Source organism: Aotus nancymaae, unplaced genomic scaffold (genome assembly GCF_030222135.1).
Source record: "Aotus nancymaae isolate 86718 unplaced genomic scaffold, 86718_ANA_hifiasm-v0.15.2.pri h1tg000016l, whole genome shotgun sequence".
NCBI lineage: Eukaryota > Metazoa > Chordata > Mammalia > Primates > Aotidae > Aotus > Aotus nancymaae.
The window spans coordinates 56,903,392-56,922,361 of record NW_026988428.1 but is presented as its reverse complement, the minus strand read 5'-3'; the positions used below and the strand labels follow the sequence as shown (position 1 = coordinate 56,922,361).

The window sequence follows — 18,970 nt, the reverse complement described above, 5'->3', positions numbered from 1 at the left end:
TGTTATCATAGTAATAATAATGATGATATTTATTTGTTTCTGAGTGTGGCAAAGCCACACTATGAAAAACCAACTGCTAGACAATAAATGAAAGCAGACATAGACAATCTTATGCAGGAATGAAACACTTAAAGTTTCATCAATGTGAGCTCCATATTAAGATCACATCTATGGAATTTTACTTAAGCTGGACTGTGGGCTCATTATAATTCAATAGATCTGACTTATCTGCCTTAGGATCAAACTATCTTTTTTCCCATAAGAAATTGCCTCCAATACAAGTTTGAGATTTTTGAGATTTTCTTTATATATTCTTCAGATTAGTATCTGTTCTGTTTATTGATGTTTGCCTGTATTGCATGGTTTAAATTTGTCAGACTAGGAATTTGGAATAACATCATGTTTCTGTGAATAGGCAGAATATTAGTCAATATTACATACATATAAACATATATGGCAAAATTGGACAATATAACTAGAAATTAGATGAGTCAATGTATAAAAAATTTTAAAGGAAAAAATCTGACTATCCAGACAAGAGAAAAAACTAATTACTATATTGGACCACTTATCATCAGACTGAGTAGAAAACAATAATTTGAAGGAACATTGCAAAATGCTAAAGGGTCCTGTCCATATTCTATTATCAAATAATTATACCAAAAAATTAGGAACTTTTATATAAAGGAAAATTTCACTATATCATATATTCAAAAGTAATAATTTTTCTCTTCTCTTGCTTTCAGAAAATTTAGATTAAAAATTCACCATATATCTGCAGGACTTGAAAAAAAAAGAATAGACAAGAACAATTTATGTACTTCTTACAGTTGAAACAAAGGTTTCTTTAATGGCTGAATAATGAATTCCAAAATGTTAGTCTTAGTAACAGAATAATTAGGTAACATTTTATGACCACATATTTTATGTCAAAACATTTTAATATTACAAAACAAATGTTTTAAATTGTCCTTTAGTTATGAAAGGTTGTATCCTTCTTTACAGAAATAGATGTCCATTTCTTCACACAAGTAAAAAAATTTGATTTCAGGATTCAGGGGATTTAGCTTAAAGTTACTAGTTGCTAGATGCTTGAGGCTCAAAAAAAAAAAAAAAAAAAAAAGAACACCGAAATTGCCATTACCCACTGACACGGAAACAGACAGACACCACTACCACTGAGAGTTCTGTCATTCCGTTTCAAAAACTTACAGATGGGAATTCATTCTCAGTGAATCTGTAAGGACATACATAAAATAATTACAAGGTCTGTTTTGTGCCAACAAATTGCTCTAGAAGATGAGCTAGATTCTTCTTACATCTAAGCTACTGCTTATAGTAAGGAAACTATCTTAGAAGCCTATTTATATTCTAGGTGCATAACTTACTGTTTAGTAAGTTTATGCTGTAATGTGCCAAACAGCATCCTGATTCTTTAGACTCAGAATCCTATTTGTGGCTAAGAAAATCACTGTGATAACCAGAAACACTCTTCATTTTTGTTAATCTTCCTTGCAGATCATATTTCACTTCCAGCTTTGGATATTGTTTCTTTCTAATAAAATACCAGCAATTTAACTTGATAATTCTTCTGAGGTTGCATAGAAAAAGAAAGGCTTAGGTGTGACTGAAGAGCTTTTCCTGTTTGTTTGTTTTTCTCCCAGAGGAGCTCATTATTGTCTATGCCTAGGATATTGTTTTGTTTCCTTGCCTTTTGTTTTACAGGAATAAAAATAACATCCATATTTGTTCTAGAAGTATTTTGTACTTGGGATCATTCAATTCAGCAATATTTCAGTTTGATACACTTGCTTCATACATGGAAATTATATTTAAACAAAGTGACTTTCAATTCCAGCTTAAGTAGATGAGAATGAGGAAGACCACCGTATCTGTCCCCTCATTCATCACCAGGCTGGAGTTGACTGACATAGCAGGCAAGGCATCATCCCCTCCTGTCCACATTCCTTCTGATGCAGCCAATTGCTGGACTTCCCTCCCCTAGCTACTTTGTCAGTATGGCAGTTCTATGTCTAGAAAGCATTTGAGGAATTTTACAGGCTGGTAAAATTATTCTGCAAACCTCCTTTATAAAAAATATATCTTCCAGATGGATATTTTTTGTCTCAAAATTTTGACTAATTATGTCTTGAAATATATGCCTCCTTTTAAAATGATTCGTTGGAAACTTAATAAGAATCAAATAATCCTTTTCAGGTGGTTTTTAAACCACTTGGTTCAAGTCTCCACTAAATACTATCCTTAAGCCACATATTTCTTCTTCAAGTGAAAGAAAATGCATTTGTTGTTATCTTATTCCAGGATTTGTTTTAACATGAAAAATCAATACTTGGAATACTGGACTGAACTCTTCTTTTTTTTTTTTTTAATTTTCAGGAACTAAGAAAAAGAAGACATCTGAGTCACAAAAGCAATAGGCAGTCAACTCAACCTTTAAAGGTAAGTAACAGTATTGCAAATTTGCTTTCTCCGCAGAAAAATAATACAACTAAAGTAATTGGCAGAGATGTCTTTGAAAGTCATCAGAACATGGGTTGTCCTTATATATTCCATAGTCACTAATTTTCTGTTAAATATTTATGTTGTCTTTAGAGTCATCAGTTTTTATCTTCATGTTGAATGATAAGCTTTCAAAGAATGGGAAATTGGAAATGTCACATCCTTACTTTTTGCCCCATATCCACAATTTATCCTTGTTGATGGATAAGTAATGAGCCCTTGCATTCCAGAGTCACTTCAAACACTTAAAAAAAAAAAAAAAAAAAAAAACTCTGCAACCACGTCAGTACATTTTAATTCCTACGAGCAAGAGAATATTAATTACATCACAGAAATCATTCTGGCTAAAGAGACTGCAGCTGTTCTCACTTTCTAAATGATATTGTATCATTTAACAACTCAATGCCTACATTGCCTCATCTCTTTTTCATTATGATATCAACTAAGTAATTGAGGAATATCTCAACAAAGGTGGTTTTCTGTCTTTTCAGTGATTGAGTGTAAATGTTTTCCTAAAAATCTAATGACAAGGTAGTATTTTGATGAAGATTCCTTTCGGTTGCTGCCTTTCTCTAGTTCACGACTGGTCTATTTACATGTTTCCTTGTTCTTTTTTCCACCTATTTATGTTTCCTTCTTCTTTTTATTCCTTAAGATGAAAACTACAGCCACCTGAACCCTAACTTGTTGGTATTCTGGATTCTGCTGTAGAAATGACTTAATTTTACTACCCCATACAGCCTGCAGGCTCTCAGGGTTTCTCTAGTTTCCCTCATTTATGCACCAGCCTTTCAGGTTCTGTCTGATTGTTCAGCTGTCCAGTTTCTTTCAGCCTGTCTCTCCCTAAATTTTCCCTAATTGTCATCTTCTGTTTTTCTGAAAGTCAACTACTCTTTGACAAGCCCACTCTCTTCATTCCTATAGCATCATATCCTTGAGCTGCCAACTTCCTAAAAATGTGATAGCCACAACTTCCCTATCAAAGCCTCCTTCGCAGACACTCATAGGATATTGGGACTGAAAAGGGACTTATCCAACCATTTTCCTTTAGGGTAAAAGAAACTGAAATCTGAAGAGGTGAATTACCAAAATTAAGCAGTAATTAATCACAAAGCCAGAACTAATCCCAAGATATTTTAAAGGCTAAGAATTACATTACCGGGGGCCAATAATTCAGACTTGGCTCCTAGTGATATACTTCTTGCTCCCAGAGATCCTGAGTTATGTCTACATAGTGATCGAGTTCCTTCAGTTACCATAAGCTTTAGTAGTGCGCAATTGAAATGCAAAGAATGAGGTCTGAAATCTGCCCAGGCATTTAGCAACAGCACTTCCATAATTTGATTATGCTTCACTCTCTGTAGCCGGAGAGAATTCTACTGAATTTGCAGATGAGTTGGAAAGGGGACATTTTATTATATACAAAAAAAAAAGGAATTGTTTTGCTTTGGTTGGAAAGAATGTTCGAATCATCCCATTGGATATTAAATAACATAATTGGCAGAGGTTTTTAGCCTTGGTTGATCTTCCCCAGTTATTTTGCTTAGCTACTATGGTAAAAGACTTGTTCATAGATCCTTTCTGTGGCATATTATTTGGTAGCTTTGATTTTAAAAAAAAATTTACCACCCTGTTTTGAAAAGTTCTGGACCTCTTAAGATGCCTTCTGTTTTCTCAGAGCTCCCACCCCCATCTGGTGGTATCTTCAGGATTGATCATCAATATCCTTTTCACTGTGCCCTTCTGAAGCTTAGTGGGAGCAAAATTTTATTCAGTTTAACTATTCATGAGTGAGTGACTTATCTATTGCAATCAGCTCCTGAGTCTGACTTGTCAGTTTGTGGAAAGTTGTTCAGAGATGCAGTCATTGTTTTTTTGGTTCTTCTTGGTATTCGTGGGCATCCTTGGCAACTTGTAATGCTGTACACTTGGATAGCATTTTGTGCCTTTACATTATGTCACTTGAACCTTTGAGGTAGGCATGGCTGATACTATCTCCAGATTATAGCTAAAGAATCTTTAGCTCAGAGAGATTAAGTGACTCGCCCAAAGTCACTTAGATAGTAAGTGGCAAAGTTAAGACTGGAATCTCCACCTGACGCCACTGCTCTTCCACACCACTCTGGTAATTAAACTTTCAGATTGTCTTTGTCTTTTTGCTCCACTCAAATTTGTCTGAAAGAAAGAGACACCAGACATTTAGAAGCAGGACCAGAAGAAACATTTTCATTCACAAAAGGAGGAGTGAGCTACCACTGTTCTATACTGCAAAAAAGATTTAGGTTCTACTTCCAAAATTGCTAATTTAACAAAATGCCAGTTACAGAGACAAATAAGCAAATCAAAGTTTGATCTCATGGCTGCGCACAATGGCTAATGCCTGTAATTCCAGCACTTTGGGAGGCTGAGGCAGGCGGATCACTTGGGGTCAGGAGTTCAAGACCAGCATGGCCAGCATGGTCAGCATGGTGAAACCCTGTCTCTACTAAAAATACAAAACTTAGCCGGGCGTGGTGGCACACACCTGTAGTCCCAGCTACTCAAAAGGCTGAGGCAGGAGAAATGCTTGCAGGCAGGAGAAAGGCTTGAATCCAGGAGGCGGAGGTTGCAGTGAGCTGAGAGCTCACCACTGCATTCCAGCCTGGGCGACAGAGTGAGCCTCTATCTCAAAAAACCAAACAAACAAAAAAACCAAAGTTAGATCTCAAGTTTCTTTGACCGCCAATAACATTTCTATGCAACAACTGATTAAAGCATGCAGTATGCTCAGAGTCAAGCTCTCAAATGCCCTCCTTACTTAGTACCTTACAAAGAACATGTGGGCGTTCTGTTGTGTGACTAATGAACAGTGTCTGTGGGCAATGCTACAGAATGCCACAGAAACAGAGCTTTTCGCAAGTTAGAGAATTCTGGAAAGGCCAGGTAATTTTCCTATGTGGCTGCCACCTGTCATATGAACTTTCAGACTTGCTAGGAAACACTGAGGATTCTCGAAATAAGTATAAAAATGGAAGAAAGAGCAGGGGAAGAAATGGGTCTTTTACAGATCACCAGCACTGTCCTCAAGAGTATGCAATTGTTTGGATCCATAGAAAGCACCAACTTTGCAAACACAGCATAGAAACTAACAACCAGTAAACGCTCTTACACACACAAGGCATTCCTAATAAAAGTACTGGTGATGGAGTCTTTCCATGAACTGAGCTATGTTCACATATCCCTTACTATCCTCAGTGGTCTAAACTGGACAGTCCAAACATGGACTGTCCTTCTAGCCCTCCAAGGAGTGTTCCTTAGGACATGACAAGAAGTTTTTAGAGCAATTTCTCCTGGGGCCACTTTTTGTGAGTGGGAAGTTGGTATGTAACAGCCCAGAGAGAGAGACTAATATTTAATGCTCTTTAACGTGAAACCTGCCCTAAAGGAGTTTCAAAAGTCTAAGTTACATTTTCTGATGTCGGTGTTTTCTGTCTATACTTTGTGGTATATTCCTTCAATCTCTGTACTGATAATATCTTTCTCCTCTCAGCCCCAAACTGATCTATCAATTTCCAAAATTCTTCAGTCAATTGAAATTTCATGAGTATTTTTCTCCCACAACCTCCTTCTTTCAAAGAAGTATGGTGTGCCCTTCTTGTTAGTTATCCTGTTCTTGTTTTCCCAGCTTTATCTTTATGGTGTTACGGTTCAGTTGTATGGAAGAGTAAAAAGACCTGCAATCTAGGCTCCCCATCACACTGATCAAAGACATTTCATAACTTAAAGAAAATCAAATGCCTAAGCAAACGTAGTGGGTTCCACTTTCATAGAGGAGGCATAGAACACAAACATCTCAGACTGTAAGGCCTCCTGCTAAGAAGTCTACAGAAAATTCAAGCCTGTTGCACACAGGAAAACAGTGCTTGCTTTTTTTTTTTTTTTTTTTTTTTTTTTTTTGTCTATTGCACTTTAAGTATGTTACCTGGTTTCTTTCAAGTCTGGGGCACACCTGAAATATTAAAAGGAAAAGATAATAATTAGGCACCACTCATGTACCACCAAGAAGAAAATGAAGGGTGTGAACATTTAAAAATGAGTCAGTAAACTGGTTGCCTCAAAACCATTTTGATCCCCATATTCAAGACCAGAAGTAAACAGTATCCATGTCCAGATAATGAAATATAATAGCTAAGCTGCTTAGGCATCAAAGAGGCCTGCGCATCATAAATCATTATAAACTGTAACCTAAACAAGTACACCTTACAGAGTTGAGTTCACAGGGGAAAAAATGAATAATCCTTTCACCTTCGCAAAAGTTCAGGTCTCATAGAAATAATTTCCTCCCATGGCTGGGCACTGTGGCTCATGCTTGTAATCCCAACACTTTCGGAGGCCAAGGTGGGAGTTCAAGACTAGCCTGAGAAGCACAGTTAAACTCTGTCAACTACAAAAAATTTTAAAAGACAGCCAGGTGTGTTGGCACATGCCTGTAGTCCCAGTTACTTGAGAGGCTGAGGCCAGAGGATCATTTGAGAGGCTGAGGCCAGAGGATCATTTGGAGTATATGCCATTGCACTCCAGCGTGGGCAACAGAACTAGATCTTGTCTGAAAAGACAACAACAAAAAAAGAATTTCTTTCCTGCTGTTACTGTCATGCATCTATGAGTATGATCAAGACCTGCTGATTGTAGTTCTTAATTTAAGGTTAATATGAATGGAAAGACTCTGAACACCTCTCCTTCATATTGCCCTCATAACAACTGAAGCATGTTTCCAGTCAGAATTACATTTCACCATGCATTGCCATTTATTGTTTTGCTCAGGACAATAACATCCAAGTCTAGAGAAAGTGAAGGTGCCTAGCATGTTGCAACTAACCTTCATCACACAGGAGAGGAACCCAAAAGCAAGCAAGCAAGAAAATGGTTTCTTTTAGAAAAAAAAAAAATTCCTTAGGACTTTACTGTCACCATTTCTGAAAGAAAAAGGTAGAGTTAGTGGACAAGTTAAAGTATTTGTTTTCTAAGCAGTTGAGAAGAAAAACACTGGTCAAAAGCATAACCAGCACAGTCTTTATTTTGTTCACATGAAGTGCCCTTGTGACTTCAGTCTTTTATACCCTGCCCAACTGTTAGGTCTACGACTTCCACAATTTCTGCAGATGCATTTTCCAAAAGCATATGTGTCAGTAATTATAAATCTTGGAGTCTATCTGATTCTCTACAGTTGGAATCTATCTCCTTGAAGTATGGGTAATTCAGCTTCCTAAAGAAATAATGAGTGAAATTTCTACGGAGTAACCAGCTGGGAGTTTTTAAACCTGCCTACACTTATCACAAATTTGCCAAAAGAATCTCACCTTTCAGTTTGTGATATTATGTGTAAAATCTCATGCACAGGCACAGGAAATCCCAAAGGAACAAAAATATTTTAATTAAATAATGTAATAGCGCTATCTTTTAAAAATGCCATCCTTAGTACTTCTTCTATAGCTATCTTTTCTATACCTATCAACAGTCTAAAAGTTTAAAACATAAAATATGCCCATTATTAATGTTGACCTTATTTGTAGTGAGACGGTATAATTGCTTCAGATTTTGTGATAATATCCTGCCTATACCTTATAGCCCTATTTAATTTAAATTGATTTATGTATATTTATATAGCATATACAGGAAGATATGGTACATACTTTCTTGGAGTCTGAGGAGAGAGAGAGAAGTAAGAATTTTTCTCCAATATCTTCTTTTAAAAGACTAAGAGTAAATACCCCAAAATCTTATTGGTGACCATGAAGAGAAATTCAATGAGTTTTGTTGGTTTATTTCATCCAAACACCAAGAGCTAAAAATATTTTTTTAAAATATACCAGGGGATCCAAACATATGATTTGTTGTTTGTTTGTTTTTGTTTTTTGAGATGAGTCTTGCTGTGTCACCCAGGCTGGAGTCCAGTGGTGTAATCTCCATTCACTGCAGACTCCGCCTCCCAGTTTCAAGTGATTCTCCTGCCTCAGCCACCTGAGTATCTGGGATTATAGTTGTCCACCACCCCACCTAGCTAATTTTTGTATTTTTAGTAGAGACAGGGTTTCATCATGTTGGCCAGGCTGGTCTCGAGCTACTGACCTCAGGTGATCCAACTGCCTCAGCCTCCCAAAGTGCTGGGATTACAGGTGTGAGCCTCCACATTCAGCCCCAGCATATGTTTTTGTTGCAGGACTTTTCCTTAGTTTAGCTAAAGACAGAGTTACTGTCTGTCCCACGGCCACAAAAGACCATGAAAATTTAGGCTCCAAGATGGTTTAAAGCATGAGTAAAGCAGGGTTTTATTGAGTGAGAAGGGGAAAAATGGGGGAAACAGGGATCCTCTGCAAGGCCAGAGTCTCCTGCTAGAGGACTTCCCATACTGCCATTCGAATACCAGTTTCCACACAGGAAGAGGCAGGGCCGTCTTCTCCCCTCTGCAAAGGGCACGAACCCAAGGCTCTATCTCAGTAGGCAGGCTGATTGGAGTTTCTCCAGGGACCTCCTCCCACCTGTCTGCCTCGCTTTTATAACGAAGTTCATAAAGCATTAGTCACAAAAGCCCAAAAATAGAAACAACACATGTCCATCAACAGATGAATGGATTTTTAAAATATAGTGTATAATGCAATGAAATAGTATTCAGTTATTAAAAAAAGAATGAAGTTCTAATACATGCTACAACATGGATAAACTTTGAAACATTATGTTACATGAAATAAGCCATACACAAAAGGACAAATATTATATAATTTCACTTATCTCAGTAAAAAAATTTAAGGAGATGGAAAGTATAACAGAATTTACTAGGAGCTGGGCTGGGAAGGGGAAAACAGAAAGTTATTATTTAATGGGTATAGCGTCTCTGTTTGGGATGATGAAAACTGTTCAGGAAATGGATAGAGGTAATGGCTGCACAACATTGTGAATGTACTTAATGCCACTGAATGGTACAATAAAAATGGTTGAAATGGTTTACAAAGTACTTCTAATAAAATATGGCTAGTATTTCCAAGATGGAAAAAATCATATTCTAGTCTCAAGCATCTGAAAAGATAGCCATTGCTCAACAAAATAATTTTACATATACTTTTCTGCTTATGATACAGCATAAATATTTTCTAGTTGCTGGGCCACACAGTTCACATTATTTCCTCATTCTTTGGACACCCAGGAGCAGACTTGTACATTTTCAGGAAACTGTCAGTAACACTTTGCACCATTAAGTGTTATCTTTGAATCATGTGTTGGCTAAATCGTGTAGACTGTTCTGTTTTTTTCATGGTTACTATAGAAACTGCAGTCACGATGTTTTGAGGAGACTAGCAGGAAATTCAAGAGTGTACAATAAAAGTTAACTTATTTCATGGTTGAAAATTTCTTCCAGCTGTCTCCATTTGTGATGATTATCGTGTTCACATTGGGAGAATAAACATACAACAAAAAGGGATCTGGTGACTATGGCCAATAAACCATCTCACCCCTAACACACTTCCCTCCCAACCTCTTTTCCTCAAAGTTTTGTAATAGGAACATATGAAACAAGTGGTATGTAAGGTTCAGGTGTTCTCAATTATTTCTCTCATATGAATAGAGGTTTCCTGAATCCAAAACATGTTTCAGCACAAAGGGTTTTCCTTATTTTTGAAGATGGTGTCGTCTTAGGAAAATTTCATCTATATATCTCTGATTCACCGATGCTTCCTCAATAAAGCATCTCCTCTGAGCTCTTCTACACAATTATTTCCTCCATGAGTGGCCAAAAGTGTGGTACATTTAACTATTTCTTTTGTGAAGTGTGCTCTTAGAAAGTATATAACCTTTGCCCTTGCAATAAAGAGATAAATGAATGCTCAGCACTGGGATTTGTAATAGATTCCTTGTCAGTTACATCACCACAGAACATTCCAGCACAATGCCTCCACTGTCTTCCTGCTCAGGGACTGTCACTCTATCTCTAGTATGGCATAGGTGAGGGAAGATAGACTCATCTCTGATGGCATAAATAATTAACTGCCTAAATGTTGACAGTCATGCAAGACTATTCAAGGATTATAAAGAAAGAATGTGTTTTTGCAGCATTTTATTTTCCTAAGTTTCTGTGAATAAAAGCTAAAAGATTGATTTTTTAGGTTTCAGCAGCCTTAGATAGCAATGGGCTTTATCTTATGGTGTCAGAAATTTGCCACTTCATCATTGCCCTCTGCAAGTTAGCAGCAGCACTCTATTCATAAATATCTTGCAGGAATTGTGAGCATTACTTCATTAACATTTTAATGAGCATCATTAATAAATTCATTTTAGGGAAACAAATTCATCTACAAATGAACTAGATGAATACAATGAAAAATAAATCCAAAACTTTACCTCCTGCTTTATACCCCAAAATAGGTAAACATTTTAATGTATCCTGCCTACACACACACACACACACACACACACACACACACATTTTATGATTTTGGCAGGAAATAGTAAAATATGAAATGGTAAACACTAGTCCTACGATAATGTTTTTGATTAATTGAAGAGCTTTGAAGAGAAATCCAAATTTTCAGATAAGTATCAGGGCTAGAGTTCTTTTAGAGGGTAAACTTTTGCTATTCTTGGCCCTTACTTCAGTGTCTAAATAGAGGAGACATTAACATTTAACCAATCTGAGTAAGTTTTACATTTATAATAACGATACAACTCTGCAGCAGTTGTTGTTCAAAGGGTACAAAGTTTCATTTAAACAGGATGAATAAGTTCTGGAAATCCATTGTACAGCCTGGTGACTGTTAATAATAATGTGTTGTATATTTGAAAGTTGCTAAAAGAGTAGAGCTTACACATTTTCACCATAAAACAAATGTTAAGTGTGTAAGCATAAATGTTATTTTGATTGAATTAATCATTTCATCCAATATATACATACCTCAAAATACCATGTTGTACACTGTAAATATATACTATCTTTGTCAATCCTGTCTTAATAATGCTGGGGAAAACACTAATACAACTTTGTGCTTAGACAATATAGATGGTTACTACTCAATTATCTATGTTTATGAGAGTACTGACTTAAAATACACCTATACAAATTTATTCGTAATCATATTATTTGGAATACATTATGGAGACAAACCAGAGACAAGGAGAAACTTTGTTTTATTTTTGAAGTTTTGCTTTCCTAAAATTTTACTTTTCTTAGGCTAACCATAGTTTCAGTATATTCAATGTCATGAGATTACCAGCCTGTTATTTAAATTTAACAGCAATATGAAAAAATGTGAAACTTTAGGAATTATTTGAGAAGAGTATTATGCTGTCCTAAATAAGTTATGTATGTGTCTGGATTGTGGTCCTGAAAATGAGGGAGAAAGCTTCCCTAAATAAGACGTCAATATGATTACGAAGTGACCAAATTTTACCTTAATATCAACAGATTACAAAGGTCAGTAATAAAACTCTTCTCTACCTTCTATCTGCATAGCATGTTGTATTTTATATTAGTCAATGAATAGAGTTCAGACAGAAGGAGCAACATAGTCACCAGGAGCATAAGTACCACAAGAAATATTTTTCAAGTTTATGTCTTATGCCTTCTACTATGCAGAAAACAGTTGGAATTATAACAAGCCTCCTGGGTAGGTTGGGGTGGGGAAGGAATCCACTTCCAAGACACCCCAGGTTGGCAAAGTGGTCCTGACAGCACATTCCTATCCACATCGTCCTCATCTTAAGGCAGCTCGGGCTTCCTCACTCCTGGTCCCTAGGTTCCAAGGGTACGTGGCCTAAGAAACAGAAAGTGGGAGCTGCCCATTTCTTAGGGTATGGATGCAGAAACCAACAGCATCACTCAGACATGTTCTATTACTCAAGCAGTTACAGAGCCCAGATTAAAAGGGAGGCAATATAGACTTCGCTTCTCTATAGAACACCTGTCAAAGGATTGTGTGCCATTTTAAACCCATTATTATTTGTAAATTGCCAAGCAATTACACACTACTTTGCAACTTGATCTTGCCTTTCTAAATGCAACTGGGAATGGGAATGTCTGCCCCAATCACTGACAATAAAATATATTCCAAGTCCACCCCAAATTCAGTTGGTGGACCCACTGAATCCTGATGTTTCAAAGAATCAGAACAGGCAAGAAACTATGGCCTTTTATGTTTTGGGTGGGTATATTTTGAATTTAATTGAAGCAAGAAGAATTTGTTTGAATATTTCTCTGAAGCAACAATTGGTTCTATAGATTATAAATTAACTCTTAATTTCTTCCACCACCTTTCCAGGGCTCTTCAACATCTTTCCCTCTTCCTTTAATCTCTAAAATCATTGGGGTTAGCTGGAGCTATACTGTGAAGGGCTGGTAGTTTTGTTTAGCTTTTACCTTTCAAGTTTATTTTTCCCTGTTATGCATTGTAATCACCAGATATTTTTGGAGTATCTATTATACACGAAGCATGAAAATAATATATAAGAATAATACATTGTTCATGCCTTCATGGAAGTCATAGACCAGTGGGAAAGATACTTGTAACCAATTATTTAAAGAATCATAGAAGTACTACAACAAAACTAAATACAAAGTCCTGAGGGTTGTTTAAAGAACAATAATTGCAGATAGGTGCCAAGGAGCTGATTTTAAGTGACAGGGTAGATGTTTCAGGCTAATGGAAGAAAGGAAGGCTGATCAGGACATGCAGCAAATACATGGAATGCACTGGGCAGCTTTAAGGAATGGTCATTTATATTGGTACGTTTAGAATAAGGAATAAAAGAAGGAATAAGGAAATGAGTCCAGAAAGGTAGACTGAGTCACATCATGAGCTTTGCGTTCTGGGGCCAAGTGTTTGAACATGCTCCCATAAGTTATAGAAGAGAAAGAATAATCCTAGCTTCTCCTTTGGAATCCAGCAGCCTGTAGGATAGTGATGAAGATAGAATTTGTTCCACTATAAAATAGTGGTTATTTTTCTAAGAAATGTCAGCTTTTTCAATCTTGCTTTTTATGACTTACTTTAAAAAGGGTTTAATTTAAAAAATGGATCATAGCATTTCTAGCTCACATGTATAGTTATAAAACCTAAAAATTATTGATCAAATATAGTGATGACATCTAGCTTTGGCTTCAGAGTAAATGTCTGCCTTTGCTATCAGCATAGACTTCTTAAAATTCTTCTCTCCTTTATCATCTATCAGAATGAACAAAGCATAAAATATTCAAAGTAGCCATAGTTTGTATGACAGCTTTTTTTCCCCTAAAAATTCAATGTTAAGCCAATATCAATCTATACAATGCAACTCATCATCATTAATTAATAAATTACATATTGTTCCATCTCCACTATGAAAATATGCTATAGGGAAATTGACATGTGCAAGGAGTTGTCTCAGGAAGTAAGAAGGACATCCTTTAAGAGTATCAACCTAAATTGAAAGTTGGCTCGATTTATTATGCTAAGCCTATGCTATAAGATTTTCAGGTAAAAACTTGAAGGAGGATGAGGAGATATTCTAGTCTTAAGACTTTTTTAAAAAATGTGTTCATAAGATTGACTGATAAGCTCTTCTAAACTTGTCCTACTGGTTTTGCCAAAATGATGCACCCTTTCGTTCACATTACTGTCCAAGATCCCACAATGACTCTTACTTCCCATCGTTTGAAATCTAAAGTAAACTCTAATGTATGTTAAGTTTTCGGGTTGATTTCTGGACAGGTCTCTCCCTCCCTTCTGTATTTATTTGTGCAATCACTGCCTCAACACCTTATTTTATGTAAATTATCACCTCCCTAAATGTTCCCAAGGACTCCAGCTTGCTGGAATTGCCTTATCCTTTTAAAAAGCTAACGAAAAATTGGCTTGTAACCTGCCCCTACAATGGGAAACCCATTGTCTCTCCTAATAACTCTGAGGAATGTGGATTGTTTAGGGGTTGAGCTTCTCTGGTCACTAATGACCTCCTGGTGAATTCTCCATGGTCTATTCTTGTGTTGCCTTCTGTGCATTCTGTTCTTTCCCAGCAGCACGGCACCATCAGGCTGGCACCACCCCAAATCCTCCAGCACCAAACTACTTTCCACACAAGACTGTATGTGTCCAGCCCACATTGCCTTGGGGCAATAGAGAAAATTTATGGTACTTGGTCTATAGCCCAGCAAATAACTTAGAACTGAATATTTATTGTCTCTGAAGTCTTTTGGGCATTCCCATCTCTAGCAACTTCTCAAGGACTTTCTCCCCATACAGGCACATTATGTTGCTCCATCAACCTTCCTTTCTTATCTCATTTCCTTAGCTTCATAGTCCACTTCTAGCCCCTCCCCACCACCACTCTGTAGAGTTTTCTGTTACTTCTCTTACAGAAAGTTTCTTTTTCTGGCTTCTTTGGTTAAATAAAGTTAGTCTTGTTCCAAAAGAATCACATTTCATATATAATGTCTGCTGTATACTGCATTATACCTGTACCCCACTCTCTTGATCAGCATTTGATTTTATCAGCATAAAATGCTATGTTTCCTTTGGTAATTATTTTATTAAAAAAAAAAAAAAAAGGAAAAAATGGTAACCAGCCACTGAACTAGATACTTTAACTAGTTCTCATTTCATCCTGAGGCAGCACTGAACCTCCACACCAGTAGCCAGCTAGAACTCATCTATAGCTGCTCCATCTGTATCTGGCAAGAGTCGTATGGTTTGCCTCAGTCAATTGTTGATTTCACTTTCATAAAGGCATGCCACTTTGCCTTTTGTCACCCTGGAGTTGTGTTAGTCAAAGACTAGTCCCTACAGCAGTTGCACTGCATTAAATGGGAGCTTGTTAGGACTCCAACATCTTAGAACCCACCCCAGACCTACCAAATTAGAACGCACATTTTAACTCTCTCCCTAGGTGGTTAGTGTGCACATCAGATTTAGAGAAGCACGAATCTCCGTATATTACTAGGTTCACAGAATCTTTATAGATTCTTGTTGATTAATGTCTGTATTCAATCAGGATTACTGGCTCAGCGTTAGGGGACATTGATGAACCTTTATTTCCAGAGGAAAAAGCAAAATAATGGTGCAAAAATAAAGGGAAGGCTTTAGTTCTGAATTTAAACTATCTGCAAACATGATTTTCATGTTTACAGTTCTCTTCCACACCTCTGTAAAATGAAGTTTCCTTTTTCCATACCTTAAATGTAAGAACGTAAGGGCTTCACTTCTAACTTTTATGAAATGATCCATTCCACCTAGATAATAGATTTACTACTTTTGCTCATTGGCAACTAAAGAATATATACCTTGTTCAGATTTGTAATTGCCAAGTGTTTCAGAAATGATGTCCTTGAAAAAGCGTATTAAAGTTTAAACTTCACTTAATCTTAGAAAAATGTTTATGGTTAGTAGACCATCTTTGAAATTCCCAAGTGGAGTTTTTTGCTAGTTCTTTTGCAACTAGCAAAAAACCCACTTTGAATATCTGTCATTTTTCAGAGTCTCTTTGCTAGCTGTAGGTTTGTTTGCTTGCTTATTTCTTGCTAACTTTTTAAACAGGAGGGATTAGAGAAAAGTAATGGATAGTGTTACAGAAGAATACATTACACATTATAGGCTTATCCAAAGCCTTCAGATACTGAACAAATTGTAGAGTGGAGGAGCAGGGAGTTAAAAAGGGTATTTGCTGAACCGGTTTTTATTTAAAGTCAAATAGTTTAAAAAGAAACTAAGCCTTCTGGTTTCCTTTAGATTTTATCAGTACAGTTTTACAGTTTCTCTTTGGCATCAAAATAAATCTTTCTAATATATTACTTCAAATGAAACCAATAAATTTATAGCCACGACATACTTTGGAAGCTCTTTCAACATAAAGATTTTGGAAGCGCTTTCAAATACTTGAAATCAGTACATACAATCTTTATATCCTGAATCTTCATTCACCTTTTTATTTTTCAATAATATCATGAGATTTTCTTTTATAATTCCATTTATTTTGTAATTTCATTACAAGCATGTTTCTTCATAACTACTTAAAATGGCTATTGGGTCAAATCTCTTATAGTCTACTCACCCATTCACCTACGGGATATTTAAATTCATTACCAAATGTTTCTTATTATAAACAATGCTGGGCCAGGTGTAGTGGCTCACATCTGTTATTCCAGCACTTTGAAAGGCCGAGGCCAGAGATTTGTTTGAGCTCAGGGTTCAAGACCATTCTGGGCAACATAGTGAGACTCTGTCTCTTAAACATGCTTCAAGAAGCATATTCATGCAAATTATTTTTCTACATAAACATTTTTATTTTAAAAATACAAATAATTTAGAAAGAAATTGACTTTAATTGAAAACTCTAATTGGATAAAGTATATTTTCTAAATATGTCTCTTTAATTCTCATCTCTCAACATTTTTTTTAATTTACAAAAGAAAAACACACAGTCATCTATCCAGGTGACTTAAATACACTTGCTGTTTTCTCAATTGTCTGTCAAGTTTGAGGTTAATTGCTTTTTTGGCTGAACTTTGTGTAAATAGCCATAACTACTAAAGGTTAGTTAGCAAGTTAAAGCTCTTGGTCCTCTGTCATATTTAGCTCTTCAGACTATTTATATCCACAAGTGTTTTTTTAACCAAGGAGTTAAATGGTCAGATTTTTCATTCATAAGTTGTTTGGGGTTATTACCCAAGGAACTTAAGCTTTAACCATTAACTATTCTTTTTTCTTTTTTTTTTTTTTGAGATGGAGTGTTGCTCTGTCACCCAGGCTGGAGTTCAGTGGCACAATTTCTCACTGCAACCTCCGCCTTCTGAGTTCAAGCAATTCTACCTCAGCCTCCCGAGTAGCTGGGACTATAAACCAGCCTGGCCAACATGGTGAAACCCCATCTCTACTAAAAATACAAAAATTACACCCGGCTAATTTTTGTATTTTTGGTAGAGATGGGGTTTCACCATGGTGTCCAGGCTGGTCTCAAACTCCTGACCTCAAATGATCTACCCACCTCGGCCTCCCAAAGTGCTGGGATTACAGGTGTGAGCCACCACACCCGGCCTAACTATTCATTCTTAAAGGTACACATTGATGTATTTTTTTAATAGTTGTTTAAAATAAATTTTTTGAGACAGGGTCTCCCTTTGTCATCAAGCTGGAGTGCAGTGGCATGATCATAGCTCACTGCACCCTCAACTCCCGAGCTCAAACAATCCTCCCTCCTCCACCTCTCAAGTAGCTGGGACTACAGGTGCGCAGTCACAACCATACCTGACTAATTATCGTATTTTTTGTAGCAATAGGGTTTTGCCATGTTTCCCTGTCTCTGGCCTCCAACTTCTGAGTTCAGGTGATCCTCCCATCTCAGCCTCCCAAAGTGCTGAGATTACAGGCATGAGTCACTGCACCCAGTCCACGTTAATACTTCTTAAATCCATTTGTCTCTATGTCCTTCATTTTTAAGGGTTGTGTTAAAATGCAAGGTAAGCACAAATGCTCAAATAAGTGATGAGCAAATACCCTAAAGTAGGAGGCAGAAACTACTCAACTGTGTGGCAGTTGTTTTATCAAGCTATTGTCACTGCTTTGAAAACTTTAACCTTAAATATACTCTACCAAACTAGATGGGTCCTGTAAGTGAACACACACTTCAATGTGCACTGTGGCCCGACAGCATTCTTTGGCCTGACAGCATTCTTTTCCGTTAACACAGACTTTCTGTGCCTCCGAATGCTGTTAACAAATGATAATTAATTTAATCGTGAACAGCTGTTTCCTAAGCACGTGCCTCTTCAAGTGAGAGGCAGGACATAAACACACTCATAAGCTCGGCACCAGGAGGATGAGAGAAGGGTCCTGCAAACATTCTGTGCTTACTCTGGACACATGAGGCTTCTGGAAAAATTGAAGATAAGGTAGATACCACTTTACTTCCTGTTTCTTCAGTTTAGGAGCAGGCACTTGTTTCAGACTCTTGAATTTTATGACTGTCACTTGGAAATATTTTTAAAAACCTATTCAAAATGTAACTGATTTGTTCAAAAGGAAAAGAGACATCCCCAAATCATTGTCAAAAAACATAATAGGTCAACAGATCTGTATTAATAATCCCTTATTGTGGCGCTTAGATTTGTGTTAAATCCAAGGCTTCAGTTTCTTTTTTTCTCCTTGTGAAAGTAGATTGACTATCTTAGAACTTTAAGATTAACTGTCTCTGACAACTATAAAAAGTATAATTACGGGAAATGTAAAATTAAAGCTGCTGGAGACTGCTGAGGTTAATGTGGTTCTGGGACTAACATGCAGGGTTATTTGGGCTCAACGTGTTATCTATTGATTATAATCAAACACAGCCAGTTCATCACTTTACCTCATAACTTTCAAATGTGTACATGCTGATGACAAAAATGTTATAGCCTGAAGCTTAAAGCAGAATGTGAGAAATCGCTTCTTGATTTTTTGCCTCCATTTTATCCTTA

General features: G+C 36.6%; 1 protein-coding gene across 5 annotated transcripts in view; it reads left to right on the top strand.

Annotated features, from left to right (window-relative positions):
- Positions 1-9,903, top strand: part of LMNTD1 (lamin tail domain containing 1) — a 137,556-nt gene extending 127,653 nt beyond the window's left edge. For 3 of the 5 annotated variants that reach the window (XM_064376733.1, XM_064376731.1, XM_012457119.2), the window contains one exon: positions 2,398-2,460. In XM_064376733.1, the coding sequence (XP_064232803.1) occupies positions 2,398-2,438 (41 nt within the window). In that variant the 3' untranslated portion in view covers positions 2,439-2,460. Of the gene's footprint in view, positions 1-2,397; positions 2,461-6,184; positions 6,330-8,419 lie in introns of those variants that run through there. The other 2 variants (XM_064376732.1, XM_012457120.2) reach the window with 2 other exon arrangements.
- Positions 9,904-18,970: the final 9,067 nt, after the last annotated feature.